The sequence below is a fragment of the Lipophrys pholis genome, assembly GCF_963383615.2.
Source record: "Lipophrys pholis genome assembly, chromosome: 5".
Lineage (NCBI taxonomy): Eukaryota > Metazoa > Chordata > Actinopteri > Blenniiformes > Blenniidae > Lipophrys > Lipophrys pholis.
The window spans coordinates 9,895,066-9,913,610 of NC_137628.1; the positions used below are offsets into that span (position 1 = coordinate 9,895,066).

Genomic DNA, 18,545 nt, shown 5'->3' on the forward strand with positions numbered 1-18,545 from the left:
TGCCGGCAGCGGCTCTCGTCATGGCTGCTCCCGGAGAAAGAAACGCATTTTCTGGCTGGAAACTCCGACATCATTCTGTTTTGAAGTCAGAGAAGGCTCTTATCCTCTCTGTACAATGCAAATTATGCCTCCCAGCCGTGAATGTGCTGTTGACTAGTTTTACCAGCTCACTAACCTGTCAGTAACCTGCCAATATGATTACTTGTGTGGATGGGAGTAAGCCATTCTCAATACGTTTAGAGGATCTCATGTTTTAGGTATTAATTGGGGCTAAACGCGCCATAACTTTTTTTTTTTAAAGTCTGTTCATTGACTCAGTAGCGGGTCCAGCGGGTTGTTCAGTTTCTATCAATCAGTGATTTATGCTGCCATATACAGCCTCTCAAACCTCTCAAACATTTATATTTAGTCCGGAAAAAAACAACGAGAGAGAGAGAGAGAGAGAGAGAGAGAGAGAGAGAGAGAGAGAGAGAGAGAGAGAGAGAGAGAGAGAGAGAGCAATCTTATACACAGCAATTTGTGTATGCTGTGTATATGATTTGTCAATACACTGAGCAGATTCTATTCTTTCTTGTCTTTATTTTCTATGTTTTCTGGTGAAGTAATCCAAAAGTAACTAAAAGTACTCTGGTACGTTACTTTTTTATTTTAGTACTTAGAGTAAGTTACTAATTTCTTTTTTTGACAGGTAACTTGTAATTGTAACGGATTACTGTTTTCAAGTAACCTTCCCAACCCTGCCGATAATGGACATACTGCACATCCAAGCACATTAAATAAAATGTGCATTTTGAAGGTAGTGCATCAACAGATACTCTGACTGGATGTAAAAAAATAAATGCTTCACCATTGGTTCACAATTATTACTGAGGAACAAACAGGAAGTTTTTAAATATGATCATTAGCTGTGCTGGATGAAGCAGAACGTGACCAGAATAACTTGATGGGTTCAAGGCAAAATCAGAAAGACAGCGTCTGTTAAAAGCCTCCGAGGATGTTTGGTTAATGTAAGTAAGTGATTTAGTTCCCAGTAAAGGAAAACAGGAGCTTTGAGGAAAGGAAAACTCAGAAACACTCGCTCTTCTGTTTGTCGGGAACATTTGTCGTAACGTTCAGAAGGATCCAAATGGAAGATGACAGGTTCGCCCACAACATCCTCCGACGATGGAGGCAGAGAAAGTCTGAAAAAACATTTGAGTAGACATGACTCCGTTAGCGCTAATCAGAAATCTGAAGGTCCACCGAGAACGCCTGAGAGGATCAATGCTGACTCTGCGAGTTTAAAGTGCTGAGTCGGCCTTTTAGGTTTTGGAGGATGAGCACGGCGAGCAGATTACAGAATCAGTTCTGTTCTTCTGACTGATACTACATCACAGGTATGAGGCTAAACAGCTAAACAGTGTGTGTGTGTGTGTGTGTGTGTGGGGGGGGGGGGGGGGGGGGGGGGGGCAGTATACGACAGGGAGAGACTGTGTATCTCTATTCATGGGTATCAAATTAAATAATTTTGACTTAGAAAATGTATGGATTTTCATTTTATGTCATCTGGTATTTGTGTGAGAAAGGGAGTTCATTTGTAAGCCCACATGTGTATGATGTGGCTCTTTGTAGTCCAACTGTCATTTTTGTGGCTCTTGGTGTCTGACTGGTTGGCCACCCCTCGTTTATATGAAACAAATCTGATTTAAAGGTTTTCGGTGTTTTTAGACAATTTAGTTTAGTTTAGTTGTTTTGTTTATGTTTGGATGGAGCTCCTCATAAGAGGTTTATAGGTTCGAATCCCACTGCCAACCTGCTTGCCTGCTGTTGTGAAAAAATGGACCCAACAGGATCAGTAAAGTCTGATTACTTTCTTGTAATAAAGTCCTCATATAAAGGTGGAGAGGATCCAGCTGAGGAATAGTCTCACAGCACAACAACAGCAGCTTCTTTGCTGGAGGATTTACGCCTCCTTTAAAACATGTTAAAAACAGACACAATCCAAAACAATGCAAATGTTTTCATATGTTGTAATACGCATTACGTGTTGTACTTTAATCTACTAGCATTAACTCCTCCCAGTATTTTTCATTCAAATTCATAAAGACACGCACACACACACACGCATGCACGTGCACACACAGGAATGCCTCCATGGGACAGGATGGGAAAATGTGTACACACTGCTTACAATAATCCCACTAAGAGATTTATATATAAATATATATAATGAAATGTTTTGGCATGAAAATTATATAAGAGTGTGTTTGAAGAAGCTTATAATCTGAGTGATGTACATTCACAGCGTCCGTGTTTTATGCATTTTTTTTTTTTTTTTTACAACATTTTGCTAGTCAAATGCTGCTTTAAAGATGTAAATAAAATACCCTTGTAATGTTTGAAAGTTTTATATTTCTAATACTAGAAGCTTTGAACTTTGCCCACAAGCATGGGCAGAACGATTCACTACAACCAAGTGTGCATGAGCATTTCAGAAAATCTTGCATTTTCCCCCATTTTGACTGAGACGTAGTCTGAAAACTTTCTAAAGGGTAGGTCTTCAGTGACTGAGCACCATTGTCTTGTAAGCGGATCCAAAATGCAACAAAAGTTTTCCATTTTCACTCGAAAGCGTTTTGTAAACAGGGCCTGACTTTGAACTGAACACATTCCCGATACAGTATGAATTCAATCTGAACTTGGTCTTTTATTGTTTTTAGATTAGAAATTAATTTGATACAACATTTTTAAAACTCATTTTAGTCTTTGCTTTATCATAGCATTTAACAGTTCTAGTTTTGAGATGTCATTAGACTGGAGATGAATATGTCTCCGACTTATTTGGGAGTCATTAATATTGAGTTTAATATGAAGGTTTCTGGATACAGTTGTCTTAAATGTGTTTTGGACTTTGTTTTTTTATTTGATGTTTATTAAAAGCTTCTTTAAACCAGTTTGGAGTTGGTCTTCAATGGGTGTGCTGTCGTTCTCAATTAATACTGAATTTGTGATTGACAACTTTTAGTCTTTTGAACATATTTGGAACTTTTATTTTTGACTATCATGGATTCTATTTAAGATGCTTCTTATAGGGTTACACTCATCTCATCTCACTGAGCTTAACATAGCGCAGATACACGCCAAAAGTAAAAGTAGACATCCTTTCTTAAGCCTTCCCAAGCTAAAGTGTGTTTAAAACAGCTAATAATCCCAATCCACACCATCTACCCATCGCCAGTCTCTGAGTCATAGTAATCTAGATTAAAACATCTGGACCGTCTCCCTTGTGACACTGCCTGTGAGCGAGATAAGCTGATACAGCCAAACTAATGCTAGCGACTTGCTCTTCAACTCACGAACAGCTTCGTTCAGCAGTTTTCAACGTTGCTTCTGTCACAGCAGAGAGCAGCTGCAAGAAGCTAGCACCAACCACGTAGCGTGCAACCACAGCTTGGTGTGACTTCAGCTGGTGGTCTGCGGTTGGCTGCTGCAGCTGGCTGTTTTGCTAGGCATTACGTAGCCAGCGAGCCACTGACCTAATTCCACAAATCTGCTGGCCTAAATCACAGGGACTCTCCAAATAAATGAGAGCTGTCCTGAGAGTATCAGGGTTTATCCACAGCGCTGAGGTGTAGATGACACACTGAGCTGGGTGGGTGCTTCATCCTATCACTTATCGTATAGTTTTACAGTCCCATATTAGAACTTGTTGGCATTAGAATAATCTTAGGGGCCAAAATAACCCAAAACACATCATTGTAATTCTTTTACTCAGGGCTATTTTAGATTCTGGGGAGTAGAAACTGTGGCCTACACGTGTGGGAGGACGATGTTACGATACAAACATGATTTGGACATTGGTATTTTAAGATTCTCAGAACTGTTTCCAAAGCAAACCCGATGTGTCTCATCATCCTTTCAATCATTCGTCTGGAAACGTAATATTGTGTCCGTATTAGCTGGGGGCAAGTGACAGTTAGCTAACAAAGCTTCAATGGCTAAAGTCTGAAAGTCCTCTCGACAACCAGAACACAACAAATTTAGGCCCTTTGTGATTCTGTTTGGTAGATGAATGGAGACTTAACCCTGAACGTATAAGCTATGTGAAAGCTATGAGAACTAATTATATAGTTCAGGTGGGAAGAAGAAAGGCAGAAATATGAAGCCAGAGCAGAAAAGTATTGAGAATGGTGTCTCACTGGAGGAAATGAAATGCAGCGGACTGTGGAAGGTATGTGACTTTACATAGATTTAGCTCGGTAAGCTAGTGGAGTGAACACATCTGTCTGACTGACCTTTCTCGCTGACGCTTTCCATGTCCACGTCCTCACAGCTGGTGTACTCGGGCGTGGATCCGCCCTCCTCCTCTGAGCTGCTGATGGACATCTGCCTCTTGTTGACTCCGCGCTTGCTCTTGTATGACCGTGGGGGGGGCGGCCGCAGAGACTCAGACTGGTCCGAGCTCTGAGAGTCCTTCCTCATCAGGTTGTCTCCACCTTTGTCCCTCGGGGCCCGAGTTGTACCGGGCTCCGGGCGCCCATTGTTTGGAGCCCAGTCTGGAGGCACCGGTCCCCCAGGCTGGGGTCCCGATCTCACTCCACCTCCAGTGGGTGGCACACCCCCACCGCCCCCCACGGTCCTATCCACAGAGTAGGTGCGGTGGTTGTCCAGGATGACCTTACGGTCTGCCTCCCCACCTCCGCCCCTCCTGGCTAACCGGTTTTCAGGCACCTCCCCCATACCGCCTCCTCCACCACTTCCTTCACCGGGTCCCAGTCCAACCTCGTTGATCGCAAGATCACTGTGCCGCCGTTCGTGCCGGACTTTGGACACCTTAGCATGCATGCGCATCTCCTGCTCTTCCTTTTGCGGTTTCACCGGGTATCTCGCAAGGTTGGGGTCACTCCGGTACCGGTTCTGGAACTCCTCCTCCCGACGCTGCCTCTCTCTCTGCTCGTCATCCTCCGGGCGTCTCCGGTGGGTCTCTGAGCGACCCAGGTTCTCCCCTCCATCTTCATAGTCCTGAGAATGGATCTTCTCCAGCCGCCGCCCATCTCCTAACCTCCGCTCTCGGTCTCCAGCAGCCGTCCGTTCATCCAGAGATGACTGAGACTGAAGCTTGCCTGCAGGTCTCCGACCGCTACCGCGTCCCATACCTCCTTTACCATTTTGTTCATGAAGAGAAACTGGCCTTTTCCTGAAAAACAAGACGATAATGAGTCATACATTGACCAACCATAACTTCACGACCACCGGTCTAATGCTTATTACTTTTCTATGACCTAAATACAACAAACTGTGAAACTCTATGATTCTTTCAGCTTTCTGGTAGAACCAGTAGAAACTTCAGTTTGACCGATACTGACCTCTGCAGAGTGGGAACACCCCATAAGAACTGCAGGTTCGGAAATGCTCTGACCCAGTCATTGTCAAAGTGGCTCAAATCTGTACACTTCACTATATTTACTGTTACTAAATTCACTTTTCAGAGAAAATGCAACCTCATATCCCACCTACTGCCAATGATGAACCATGATGAAAAGGGGAATGATATGAGCGATACAAAACTCGAGTTGTGCTATTTCATAGGTGCTTGGATGACCACAACGTTACAACTAAGATTGCTTGTGTCCGTACATCATTAAAAGAGCACATTGGAGTCTGAGCATCTCTCAATGAACAGGTCCACAAGATAATAATAAAGGTTGGGACAAGTTGTGAAAGATAAATAAATTGCTTGAAATGAAAAACTAGTCAACTCATATTGTAAAGTGATTTCACTTCTGGTGTTTTTCAGTCCACCTAGTCGAGTTCTGATGCGGTGCAGTGAACTGTGAACACCAAAACATCCACACTGAGACACAAATACATGAAGCTCTTGTGTATGGACAAGTTTGAGCTAAAACGACTTCCATAGTCCCATGAGCTTGCACACAACTACGGGGAAACCAGGAGTGGAAACCACGTCTTATTGATTTGTACTTTTCAATTTTATGATGACTATTACCTTATTTTGAATGTAATGTCAGCTACAAAAGGCCACAATCTCTACTCCGTCTCAACCTTTTGGGATTTGGGTTTTGTTTTATGGAATGTCATTAAATCAGCATCTATATTAAATATTTTAAGATGACTGTGGTATAAAAGTGAATAAGAGTATCTTAATGATGATCATTAAGTTTTTATGGTTTATTTGGGACTTACTTAAGTTAGGAAATTCAGGATCCTGAAATTAAGGTAGGATAGTATACACAAGATAGGAAACATGCAAAAAAAAAAAAAAAAATCTTATGTCACAGCTTAAAAGTTTGGATATTTTGGATTAAAATCTGTATTTTACTTCTATATTTACTAAATCTTCTTAGTTCAATCATGACTGAATATGAACAGATTAAAAATTGGACTGCCTAAGATGAGGCCATAATGAATTCTTACCTAACTCTCCCACTGAATGAAAACAAAGGGATTGAGTCAAAGACCTCTCAAGACTGAAACCTGTGACCTCGCTTCTCCGCTGGTTAAGCTACCGCAGACTGAGATCTGTTCTTTTATTTTTGACCAGGGGATTAAAAACACAACAGGCGTTTCATCACATACACCAAAAAGCTCCAAAGGTTTTTCCTAAAAATGGGGCTCCTTTTCCCAACATGCTGTCAAAAAGAGAATGAATAGAAACGTAATGATGGAAGCTCCTCGCGTGTTTGTGTTGTGCCTTACTTCTCTCTGGGCGGTTCGCTCTGTGAGCGAGAGCCAGGCATGGTGTCCGCACCCTTGGTGGCAGTGACTCCTGCGGGCTGCGGATTCCCGTCCGACGGGCCGGTGTTGGCGTTGGTGCTGGAGGGCGGGGCTTGGGACCTGGAGCGGAGTAGTTTCCTATCCCGCTGGGCCTCACCTCCCGTGGCCGGGTCATCGAAGGAGGTGCCCAGGCTCCCAGGCCGCACCCCTGAGCCCGAAAACCATTCTCCTGACTTGGTTAGAATCTCCTGCTGCTTACGGCACAGGTTGCATACCCACATTACCTACAGGGAAGGGGGCAAAAGAACAGCAGCCTGACTGGGGGGCTTCAGCAGGGTTTGAAGACAGACAGTACACTGAATGAGAGGAACACCCAACACAGAGGTGGTTAGGCATGCCTGTGAGCAAAAGGTGGAAACAAATACTCATTCTGCAACTCAGCAGATCAGATACACAATTAGAATATATACTGATGCACACTATTTAATGCAGTAGAACTATAATCAACTATAGAATATGTGAAAATGTAAAATCAACTCTTCAAAGTTACTTTCTCATTGTGTTTCTTTGGTTTTTCATATCAAGAACTTCAAACGTTTTTCTTTCATTCCAAATCTGCTTCATTTGCAGTGTTCTTGTAGACATGGAGCAACATCACTTTGTGTAATGTACATCATAACTAATCAATAGCCACCTTTTCTTCCTCAGTTCTATCTTTTCTTTCTGCAATCTTTCCCTCAAGTTTATCTTTTCTCTGCTATGTGCTGTCGTCTCATTCATCTCAGTCACTGGCTTCCAACCTTTCACGTTGGTGAAAACAGGTGTGTTCACTCGAGTTCGGCTTCACTGTACTGTTTTGGCGAATTGGAGATTAGGGAGGGCGTCTGCAACCTTTATTGATGGCAATCTGCTGGACTTCCGTAAATAAACGATGAGGATTCACACAGAATTCAGGCTGAAAACAGGTTCAAAATTGAGAAAACAACCCAAAATGTCAAGTACCAAACTCTGAATTGATTTTTCAGTTACATAATTGATCATAAGCTTGAAAGATCCATAGTTATGCTCTGTGTATAGATTTTACACTCAGATTGGTCAACTTTATTCCTCTCGTGGGTTATTCACTTTCATGTGAGTCAGAAATCATGTGAAAGAGAATAAAAGAGAAATAAACAAGTGAAGATAGTCTGTGTATGAAATGCAGCAATCATTTCACAGACATAATTTCAAACAATCACTTCTTTGTTTGCACCCTGAAAGCATTGTTGGGAACTCACAAGACCACAGAAATGTTGGTTCAATTCTAAGGAATGACAATTTTCATTTGCCATGATATAAGGTCATCGCATGTGGAGTCTAACTCAGGAATCTGCCTGAACACCACACCCAGCATAGGGTTTTGCAGCCACATGCACTCAGCTAGTCATCGAATGGTGAAGGCCCCCAGGATTTGACACTTTCCAATTCCCCGACCTCATCAAAGCCTTTGGAGGGATTCATCTTCCTCCTTCTTTGGTCCTGCTATTGGAGGAGGTAAGAGCTGCTGGCAGCAGCTCATCCTGTTAACACCAGAGGCATGCAACCGAAGGCCTCGACTCCTCAACTCCTCTTCTGACCCGACCACGTGGGTCAGAGTTTTCTGGAACCAGAGGCCAGAACGCTGCAAAGAAAGATGGCCCCTGAATCACCAGCTCTGTCTTCTCCTCAGCCTGCAGAACGCAGCCAACTAGAGTAAGCGTGGAGGTGCTAACTGCCACAGAAGCCACCAGCTTCCCAGGCCTGGACAACAACCAAACATTTCTTCAAAGACGTCAAGGAAGCGGTAACAAACAACTGGGCATTACATGAGATGATAAGTTAAACCTGATGCTATGCACAGAAATGATTAACTTTTATGAAGATGAGTTGATTCTATTACTTGTGATTAAGTTCTATTGATCATGATATTAGGAGTAGTTTTCAACCTGTAAACCAACATTAGCTCTGCCACACAAAGGGTCTTTCATGCTATTCTCTGCTTGACTGACTTGTTAACTCGCAATTCTACACATATCACATCAAAGACAACATCACACATGTAACTTAACACCATCCGACGACTCCAGACGTTTTACAAGGCAAATCACATTCACATAAACTCATTTTAGAAATGGGCCTTTAACAGCGAGTTTAGTATATCTTCAACGACTGATATAACTGAATTGGCTATCATTTCCTGTTAAACAGATGGTGCTCCCGAGGTAGCTGATACAAATCAGATACAATTTTAAATAACTAATAACTATCTTTAACAATTATTAATCATTACCAATAGCCAAACTGCCAAAACCCAACATAAGTGGTACCCGATGTGTGGACTGCACTACATAAATGGTACCACGTGATCCTCATGAGGTAAGAAATCCCTGCAGCATCAAAGATTCAGGATGTACAGTTAATGACGTTTCAGAGCTAACCAGCTAGCCTCAGCCTGATCGCCGCCGTAGAACGGATTTGTACCGTAAGATGGTGCAGTGATCATCTTTATTTCTTTATCTTAGTGCATTCAATCCAGTAAAAGAAGAAACTGGAAATACTGTGCGCACGAGTAAAAAGTGAGAGCAAACCGAGGAATGGTGACTCTCTGCTGCCACCCAGTGCACAAACATGACATGAGCTAAATAATATGTACGTTTGAGCTCTTGAAGCAATGATACTTCATCACACACATGTAAGTCAGCACTAAAACAAAGGAGATTTACTTTGTTCTACTAAAACGTCTCGTTATTTATTTTGGTTATTTCTATTGTTCGTTTCTTTCCTTGCACTGTGTGCTTGTGTGTGGGTATAGGTGTTTATGTCTGTCTGTAGATATGTATGAATGGACGTGTATGTATATATATTCTATGTACTGCACAGGGTGTGTGTGTGTGTGTGTGTGTGTGTGTAAGAGATGGAAGGAAGTTAATTATGTTATTTACTTTGGGACAAGGGGTGAGAGTAAATAAGTTTTACTTCTTCTCACTCCTTTTCGAATACTCATCTGACAATGTTTTTCTTGATTTATTTTTATATTATTATTACTGTTATTCATTTATTTGAGAGGAAATATTTGTTGTTAATTTTCTTTTTTTTCCTTATTTGTTTTCGTACCTTATTCGAAACAAACATTTCAATCAATCAAAAACGTCCAGTAATATCACTTAGATAACATCTCGAATGGCGTCACATAAAACAGACATAAAGGAGGATCCTGTGAGATCTTTCTTGATTCCTCTGCTACAGCTAAACTGACACTAAAGTGCAATCTGGCACAAGGCAAACTGTCTCTGTGAGCACGAGAAGCCCTCAGTGAGTGACATCGCTAATGTTCTCACTCTTATTATGTCGCTACGATATTTATTCATTCATTTTCTGGGCTGCACAGTAACACAGCAATACAGTAACTTCCCTTTTGGTTTGATGTCAAATCTCTGGATGATCAGCGTTATAGTCAACAGCCTGTGGACACTGGATGTAGTATAATCTGTTGTTATTTTTACACTAAAGAGATGATTTATGAATAGCTACGACTGTAACACTTCTCTAAGTATTTTCAAATATGTGTGCAATATTAAACATGAAATCAGAGCAGAAATAACCATCTTTACCAGACACTGTCCTGCAGACTGTCTCTACCATTCACAGTCAGTCAGACACGATGTGCCCTGATCAGTAATCTTGATGATTACAGTGAGAGAATATCCCGAGTCTTCATCCCATAAATCGAATACTCACATATAGCCATGACTCCAGAAATTCACCACTCCCCGACCGCAAAACAACAGGATTTATCTGCCTCCGTATTTATAATCCTGCTGGTTTCATGTTGCTGGGAACAACTCCAGACACATCCTTTGTGTTTCCACGGCGGCGCTTTGGCATGGCGCAGAACACTGAACACCTCCGAGACCTTTGGACATCCTGAGATGCTGACTCTCTGACAGCCGGCGGGAAGCCCCGTTAGAAGGTGGGTTAGCGGCTAGTCTTCAGCCCGCCACGGCGCATTCATCACGGCCTGATTGAATCCTCGTTGGCGCATGTCCAGACTAATCTGAAGTAAATCAGCTGCCCGCACGGCCCACAGCTGTCAGACGGCCGCCCGTCCGAACACTGCAGCCGGCTCCGTCTCCCCGAGCCTTCCTCCACCGCCGGCCCTCCACTCAGGGGCCACAGATTAGCAGCCGCCGCTAATCCTTTCAGCTCTTCGTTATTATTCAACTCATCCCCAGCTGACAATACCAGCTCACAATCCATAACTTTTAACCTATAGCCCCCTCCTCCTCCTCCACCCCCCCCACCCCCCCCCCCCCCAGACAGGGCAGGTTAGAGATTATACCAGGATGCCCCTGCCCCTTCCTACCCAGCGCATGATGGGATATGACATATTTCATATTAGTTTTTATTTTACATAAAGTCTGATTTTGAGGACTTTATATTGAATTTCAATTGTGACACTACTTTCATTTCAACACACTTAGTGATCACTCTTTCATTCAACCAGAACACAATGCACACCAATTGATAAAAAATTCAAATAATTTTTTTTCTTCTAAATATATAATAATAATAATAAGAAGAAGAAGAAGAAGAATAATAAGAATAATAAGAATAATAGTTATTATTATTATTAGACTAATGTGACTGTGATTGGAAATGTTATGATTATTGAGGCCTTATTAAACTTTTTTTTCAAGGTATCAAAAAGTTGACGAACAAGAGATTTCTTATCACAACTGAATAATTGATGCACGGATGCAACAGAGCTCAAATACATTTAGTTTTCAGTGCAATATCTTGGCGGTTTGTGAGTCTGCAAATACAGGTTAATGCTATTACCACTTAGAGCTGAGTGAGTACAGGATTGACAAGGCTCTGCGGAAGAGTAACAAAGGTGCTGGAGCATTGGCGCTGCTATGAATAATGCTAATGTCATTTGCAGAGAGCACAGCAGCTCACTCACTGTAAAAACAACAAATAAGAATCAAAACACTACATTTTCAAGTGAAACCCGAAAATTTCTGTTGTGTTATCAGTGTCAATTCAAAATGCAACTTTTTGAAAATGCTCCAACTCCGTGGAAATGGGGGTCAAAATCTTTTTTTTTTCTGAAACGAAAACACAAAAATTATTTCAAATTTGAAACATTGTGTAAATGCAGCTGAAAGTGATCAAAAGAGCCTGAACAAAATTTATTAAATATATATTAGCTGTGAAACAAGTATAGCGCCCTGTGATGCAGAATAATCTTAGTCCATGTATGTGACCGTCAGCTTCATCTATAGGTTGCTTTGCTCTAAAGAGGAGCAAATACGCTCCTCCACAAGCTTAATCCTTGAATGAGATTATCATATAGAAGAACACAGAGCAGCTGTTTATGTCTCAGCGTTTTCACAAGCTAAAGAGACTTAAAAAGCTGCTCTCGTTATCTAATAACACGCCTCTGTGCTTGTGTTGCGTGCATCTGCAACACGGGAGGGTAGGAACCATGGAAGAAGTTATAGGACACACACACACACGCACGCACGCACGCACAGGCACGCACGCACGCACGCACGCGCGCGCGCACACGCACACACACACACACACACACACACACACACACACACACACACACACACACACACACACACGCACAAGGATATAATACATATAATCCTTCACTGGAGTGATTGCACTTTATTTTCCTGGATAGCCTGAACGATACTGGAGTGGGGAATTAAGTGTGTGTTATTGTGTTTATGTACATTAAATAAGAAAAATCCTCACATCGTGCATGTGTGTGTGTGTGTGTGTGTGTGTGTGTGTGTGTGTTACTGTATATACATGTAGGACATCTCTGAAACCTCCAAGCGGCGTGCAGAGTGGGCGAACGCCTGTAGGCGAAGTGTGTGTCCATGCATACGTGTGTGTATTAAGCAGCACCATATCTGTCGTATAATATTGTCAACCTCCTTCGGTCTAAAAATGTGCTTCTCCATGGAAACCAAATCACAGCTAAGAGCCAATGAGAGATAGAAACAAGTGTGTGTGTGTGTGTGTGTGTGTGTGTGTGTGTGTGTGTGTGTGTGTGTGTGTGTGTGTGTGTGTGTGTGTGTGTGTGTGTGTGTGTGTGCCTCTGTTATTCTTAGAACTACACACATTCTGGGGACTTGTGCAGTACTTTAGAGTGAGTCTGTAGAAAATGTAATGTAAGACAAAGCAATGAAAGACCCTTAAAGACATAAAAACCAACATGTGTGTAGAGCCTATTCTTGTTTTCCTGTAGTTGTGGGGACACCTGACCCTTGGGGTCTACTGTTACTATGGGGACAAACACTGAGATCAATTTTCAAGGTGAATACATGCGTCACATCACTGTAGAGATTATACAAATCTGCTCAGAACACACAAAACACAGTTTTCATCTTTACAAGGAGAAAATCAAGTCTTCATGGGAAAAGAAAAGTATTGAATTTTAAGATATTGATGTGTTATATGTTATGACTAAGGCAGCTCTTAGATGATTTGATTGGTAGTTATACTGAAGGGATGGGGTGGCTTGGTTGGTAGAGCAGTCGTCTCCAAATCGGAAGGTTTCAGGTTCGATTCTCAGGTTCTGCCATAGTTTACCACCATCCAAGTATGGAATGAATGAATAATGTAAAGTGTATTTGAGTGTTATATAAAACCTTTATTATCATTAGGTGTGGAGATGAAGCCAAGCTGCTGTAGCTGTGAATCTACACTCCTTCATCATTTCTAATCACAGTATCATGGACATGACTCCTCCTGACAGCTCACCACTTCTCATGACTATGTACAATAAATGATTACAATTCAAGCAAAATTTGTCTCTCTGTCCTCGTAAAAACACCCGCCTTTCCCTGTTTTCATCTGTTCCACATGTGTGGATGAGAATTAAGCTCCTCCACCTGCCTGCTGAGGGAGTTGACCACATTCAGCTCCAGAGAATGAATTAAGATCAGAGCTCTAAAGTCATGTGGTATTGTAATGACACTACCTTTAGTAGCACAGGAGTACCTGATTACTATAAAGAAATAAAATGACTCTTGACCCTGTTGATATTCCCGACCCTCCTTGAGCTGCAGAGCAACTGTCTCTCTGTTTCCTGCAGTTTGTTCTCTGTGGTGTCAGAATCTGCTTCTTCTGCTGTTGGTTCAAAGCAGACAGAAACATAGAGGGTCTCACTGCCTCATCTTGTGGTACTGATGGGTATCATAAGTATTACTAATATCAGCTTGACCACTTCTCTGTCACAGATATCATATCTTGGTATTTCAGATTGTTGGAGCACACTTTACCAAACTGTTTTTTTTCTCATGTTTTTGTCATTAGAGTTTCTATCTTATCAAATTGTCTTTTTGAATGTATTCTAAATCCACTTCTTATGTTGGATGATATGTCTTGGTTTACCTTTCAAAATGGTTAGCAAGTTAATTTCTGGAAATTCATATGTCTAGAAAATTAAATAATTAAATTTAGGTTGTTTTGACTAAAAGTATATAATACTGTATATTTAATCAATACACACACACCCACACCCATATATATATATATATATATATATATGCTTCTACTCTATTTAATCTGTGTTCTTTTCTATGTGGAGCAATGCCACAAAGAATTTCCCTCTGGGATTAATTATGTATTTCTAATATATTTCAGCCTATTATAAGAACTACAAAGCTTACATGGAGGCTCAAACATGTTTCATCTGTCCGGTTCTTCATGATCCTGTTTAACATGAAAATACATGTGTGCTTGTAAGTTGTTGGTGTAGCTGAAAGAAAGAGGAGTGAAGCAGAGGATGAGAAGAGAAAGATAATTTCAGAGCCCGTGAGCAGAGGGTTAACCATCACTCTGAGAAATATGACTGAGATTATGCAGTGCATCCTCGCATCCGGTGGAAAAGTGCTGCGTCAGCACCATGTGCTAAGTGAACGAGACTGTGTGTGTGTGTGTGTGTGTGTGTGTGTGTGTGTGTGTGTGTGTGTGTGTGTGTGTGTGTCCACTGGGAGGCAGTGCTCGTCCACACAGCAGACAGACTGTCAGCGGTTTGCTCAGTTGCGTTTCTGACATTAACAAACTCAAACATTAACAAGCTACAGCTGGAAGTAAAAATCCTCTCTTTCATATCCGCTCAAAGGAAAAGCCACATAAAGATTATTTCTTCCACCGGAGCCAGACTCCTAAAACATGACACAGACCAGGACACTTCACGTATCACCTGGATCTTTAAAACACTCCAATTCTAACCTCCATCTGGAAATCTTCTCTATAACTAACTAGTTCTAGAATCTTTAACATATTCTAGGACTATGAGGTATACCCGGAACTCTCGCATTTTCAAGAACTGTCTAATTCTAGAAAGATCTAAGAACCTTTGACAAATTCTACAACCCTTACATGATCAAACAAATTGGAGTAAAACCTCTGAAAATGCAGATATAGAATTAAGAGTATTTTAGACCTTCGAAAATTTAAAGCTGAAAAATTAAAGAAGCTGTTGATAAACTCTCAAATTCTCAGATACGCTTCACAAATTCAACAACCCATTGAGAAATTCTATAACTCTTTCACATCAAAGCTATAGTATTTCCTGTAATCAAAAATCAACATATTCCAAAGCCTTTCACAAATTGTAGAACTATGACATTCTGGAATCACGTATTCTAGAGGTGACTAATTCCACAAACTTCAACCAATTCTAAAACATTTGACAACTTCTGGAACCTCTGAGATGTTATAGAACTTCTATATATATTCTAATTCTTTGACAAATCCTACAAATGACAAATAAATGTATTCTTTTGACAGATTGTATAACTGTCATGGTTTGTAAAAGGGACACATTAGATAACATTTTTAAAATTCTACAACTCTCCACCATCCTAGAAAACACACACATTCCAGATGTTTTGATCCACTTTTTTAACCTCTTTATATTCTGTGACGACTCATCAGTAAGTTTAGATTAAAGAAAAACAAAAAGTGGCAGTTATCACATCTGGTCACCTGATGAAGAGTGAAGAGATAAACTCTTTAACCTGCAGTCATACTGAAGAAAATAAACTTGAATTGGCTCTTCAAACAAATCAACTTCTCAAACAGTTTTAATTAAAACTGGAGAGACAAACGTGTCCCTGCCAGATGGTTGAACAGCACGAACAGCTGAACGTGTTCACAAGCTTCAAATATATAGCTTAGATTACCCCAACAATACGAACCAACCCATAATGATGTACAAACAACCTTCTTAACTTACCATGAGTACATCTGTACATCTTTGCATTTACAAATAGCATCCTCCAGAGAAGATGGTACCTTAGTGACAAAATTTGTAGCGAGATTCAATCTCTTTCAAATTAGGGCTGTTCTTTTGGTTTCTATATATTCTATCAGCTGCAGCGAACTAGCTTCATGAAGGATTTAAAACCCAATGATACCTTCTGACTTTTGAATGCTCACAGCTGCTACTGTCAGATTCAGTAACTACTAAAGAGATGAAGACTTCCCTGTTTGTAGTCAGCCTAACTGAATAAATGTGCTGAAGTTTGAAACAATTCACACCAGCGACATTTCACAAGATACGAAGCATCAAAGTAATGTGGCAAGTGGACGAAGTGGAACACACACATATAGATATCGATTTGTATAACCTCCCGTCTCCCTATGGCACGGCTGGTCTGAAAACACACAGGCAGAGAAAGCATGCACAGGCATGAGTGTGTATTCACTGAGCATTCAGGTTCCAGGTCTGGAGGGAAGAATCGTCTCGCAGCAGCATGCCAGCTGGAAATCCAATCATAGAAATCCCACTTTAGTTTTTTTGTTGTTGTTTTCTTTTAAGTTTAATGTCACACCCCTCCTAGCACAGCCATGCCTCCAGCCATAGGAAGAGGGGGTCCGGATCAGGAGGGTCATACGCCCCCTGCAGGACAGCCTACGATACGGCTCATGCTTGTTCCGCCCAACTGTTGATTTTCAGGGTCTGCATTCATTCCCAGAATGATTCCTCCACAATAAAGTGAAAACTGCTGTTAGGTCTGACTTCCTGTGAATGAGCACAGACCCCAGAGGTCGGAGGTGGTGGTGGGGGTGGGGATGTGTGTGTTGGGGAGGGGGGGAGGGGGGAGGTAAAGGACACTTGTGACCCATGCAGAGAAATCCATCACCCAGCAGGTCTTACCCTGTCCTTCACTATGAGACACTTTGCAAAGGGAGGAGACAGACAGTGGACACAGTTAGTCAGAACCTGCCGAGGACGCCACACTTTAGGGGTCTCCACCCCACACAGAACATCACTGCATCGGGAACCACCTCTGCTCAGGTAGGTCACCAACCCATCACTGGATTTATGCAAACACTGGCTGTTGGTTGGGATCATTTTAAAAACTTTCAGCTGTGAAATTACAGGTAAGAGGAACTTGAAAAGATCCAAATCATTCAGTCAGCGTTGAGCTCCAGACCTGAACACAGCCAGGTTTCACACCAAAAAGACACGAGCACAGCACACAGAGAACACAGAAAAGATGCTAACCACTTTGTCCTCCTTTGTGGCATGCAGTCCAGGTAGCAGCAGGAGCAGAGAGAAGTGATGGAGGGAGCAGAGCGAGGGAGGAAGAGGAGGAGGAGAGGAGCAGTTGATGCAGGTATGGAAGAAGAGGTGCAGAGAAGGGGAGCGTGAGGAGGAAAGAAAGAGGGAAAAGAGGACGTGATGCAAACATTTGTTAGTTACATTCTGCAGTTACACATTTTATACAGTCAGTGACAGCGGGATGCAAAATCACGAGGCCTGAAGCAACCAGTAACCTCATAACCTTCACCAGTTTAAATGTAGTAAAGCCAATAAACTGCCAATAATATTACAAAACTATGAGAAAAGTACAAACGTTATTGGGTGTTGCATCGTTTCCTCAATATATAAATATGAGTTTGACATTCATTATACTTTTCTTGAGGAGAAAACAGCAGAAAAGCTTCAATCCTGTAATAAATTATTATATAATTGACAAAAGGTTTTATTACAGTATTGGCAAGTTAATCCATTATTAACTTTATCACATTTAAAATGGTTCAAACTATGATATGATCGGTTGCTGATGTGTGAGGTTACGGCCACATGCAGGACCCGGCTCGGACCTGTCGCAACATAAAGCAACATGGAGCTCATTCCGCACACATCACGCACGCACGCACGCACGCACGCACGCACGCACGCACGCACGCACACACACACACACACACACACACACACACACACACACACACACACACACACACACACACACACACACACACACACACACACACACACACACGCATTATAGATACATTCTGACTGCATAGCTCAGTAATATTTTAAAAAAATAAAACAGGGGGGAAAAGATTTTTCTGTGGTGCTGTAGCAGCATTCTGTTGTCAGACAGTGACATCTAGTGGGCACAGATGGTATGCACAGCTATATTTTGATAAAAATGATAAGTATGATATTATGCAAAAACATTTATGTAGCCGATGTACTTCAGGTTAAGTAAAAAACTCAGTGGCATAAGATTACGCACTTCTAAAATGTGTCTTGTTATGTGAATAAATTTGGCCTGCATTCTTCAAATTGTTGTTTATAAGAATATTCTTCACAAATAATCAAAATAAAATGGTAGAATAGCATTAGCCTCAAAGCCTTGTCACTGCACACGATAGTTATAGTAGAAGTTTTTTTGGACATTTTCACTTTTGCACTAGAAGTTACATTTCAAGGTTTTTATTGCACTATTTACCGGTCTGGCCCACTCAAGATGAAATTGGAC

At 41.5% G+C, this 18,545-nt stretch overlaps 1 protein-coding gene across 1 annotated transcript in view; it reads right to left on the reverse strand.

Moving 5' to 3' along the window:
- The window catches only part of rims1b (regulating synaptic membrane exocytosis 1b), a gene marked incomplete at both ends in the record, with an annotated part of 65,859 nt that overhangs the window by 26,924 nt on the left and 20,390 nt on the right, over positions 1–18,545 (reverse strand). The window contains 3 exons of the mRNA XM_080464610.1: positions 4,275–5,176; positions 6,697–6,998; positions 16,925–16,945. Of these exons, the coding sequence (XP_080320736.1) occupies positions 4,275–5,176; positions 6,697–6,998; positions 16,925–16,945 (1,225 nt within the window). The remainder of the gene's footprint in view (positions 1–4,274; positions 5,177–6,696; positions 6,999–16,924; positions 16,946–18,545) is intronic.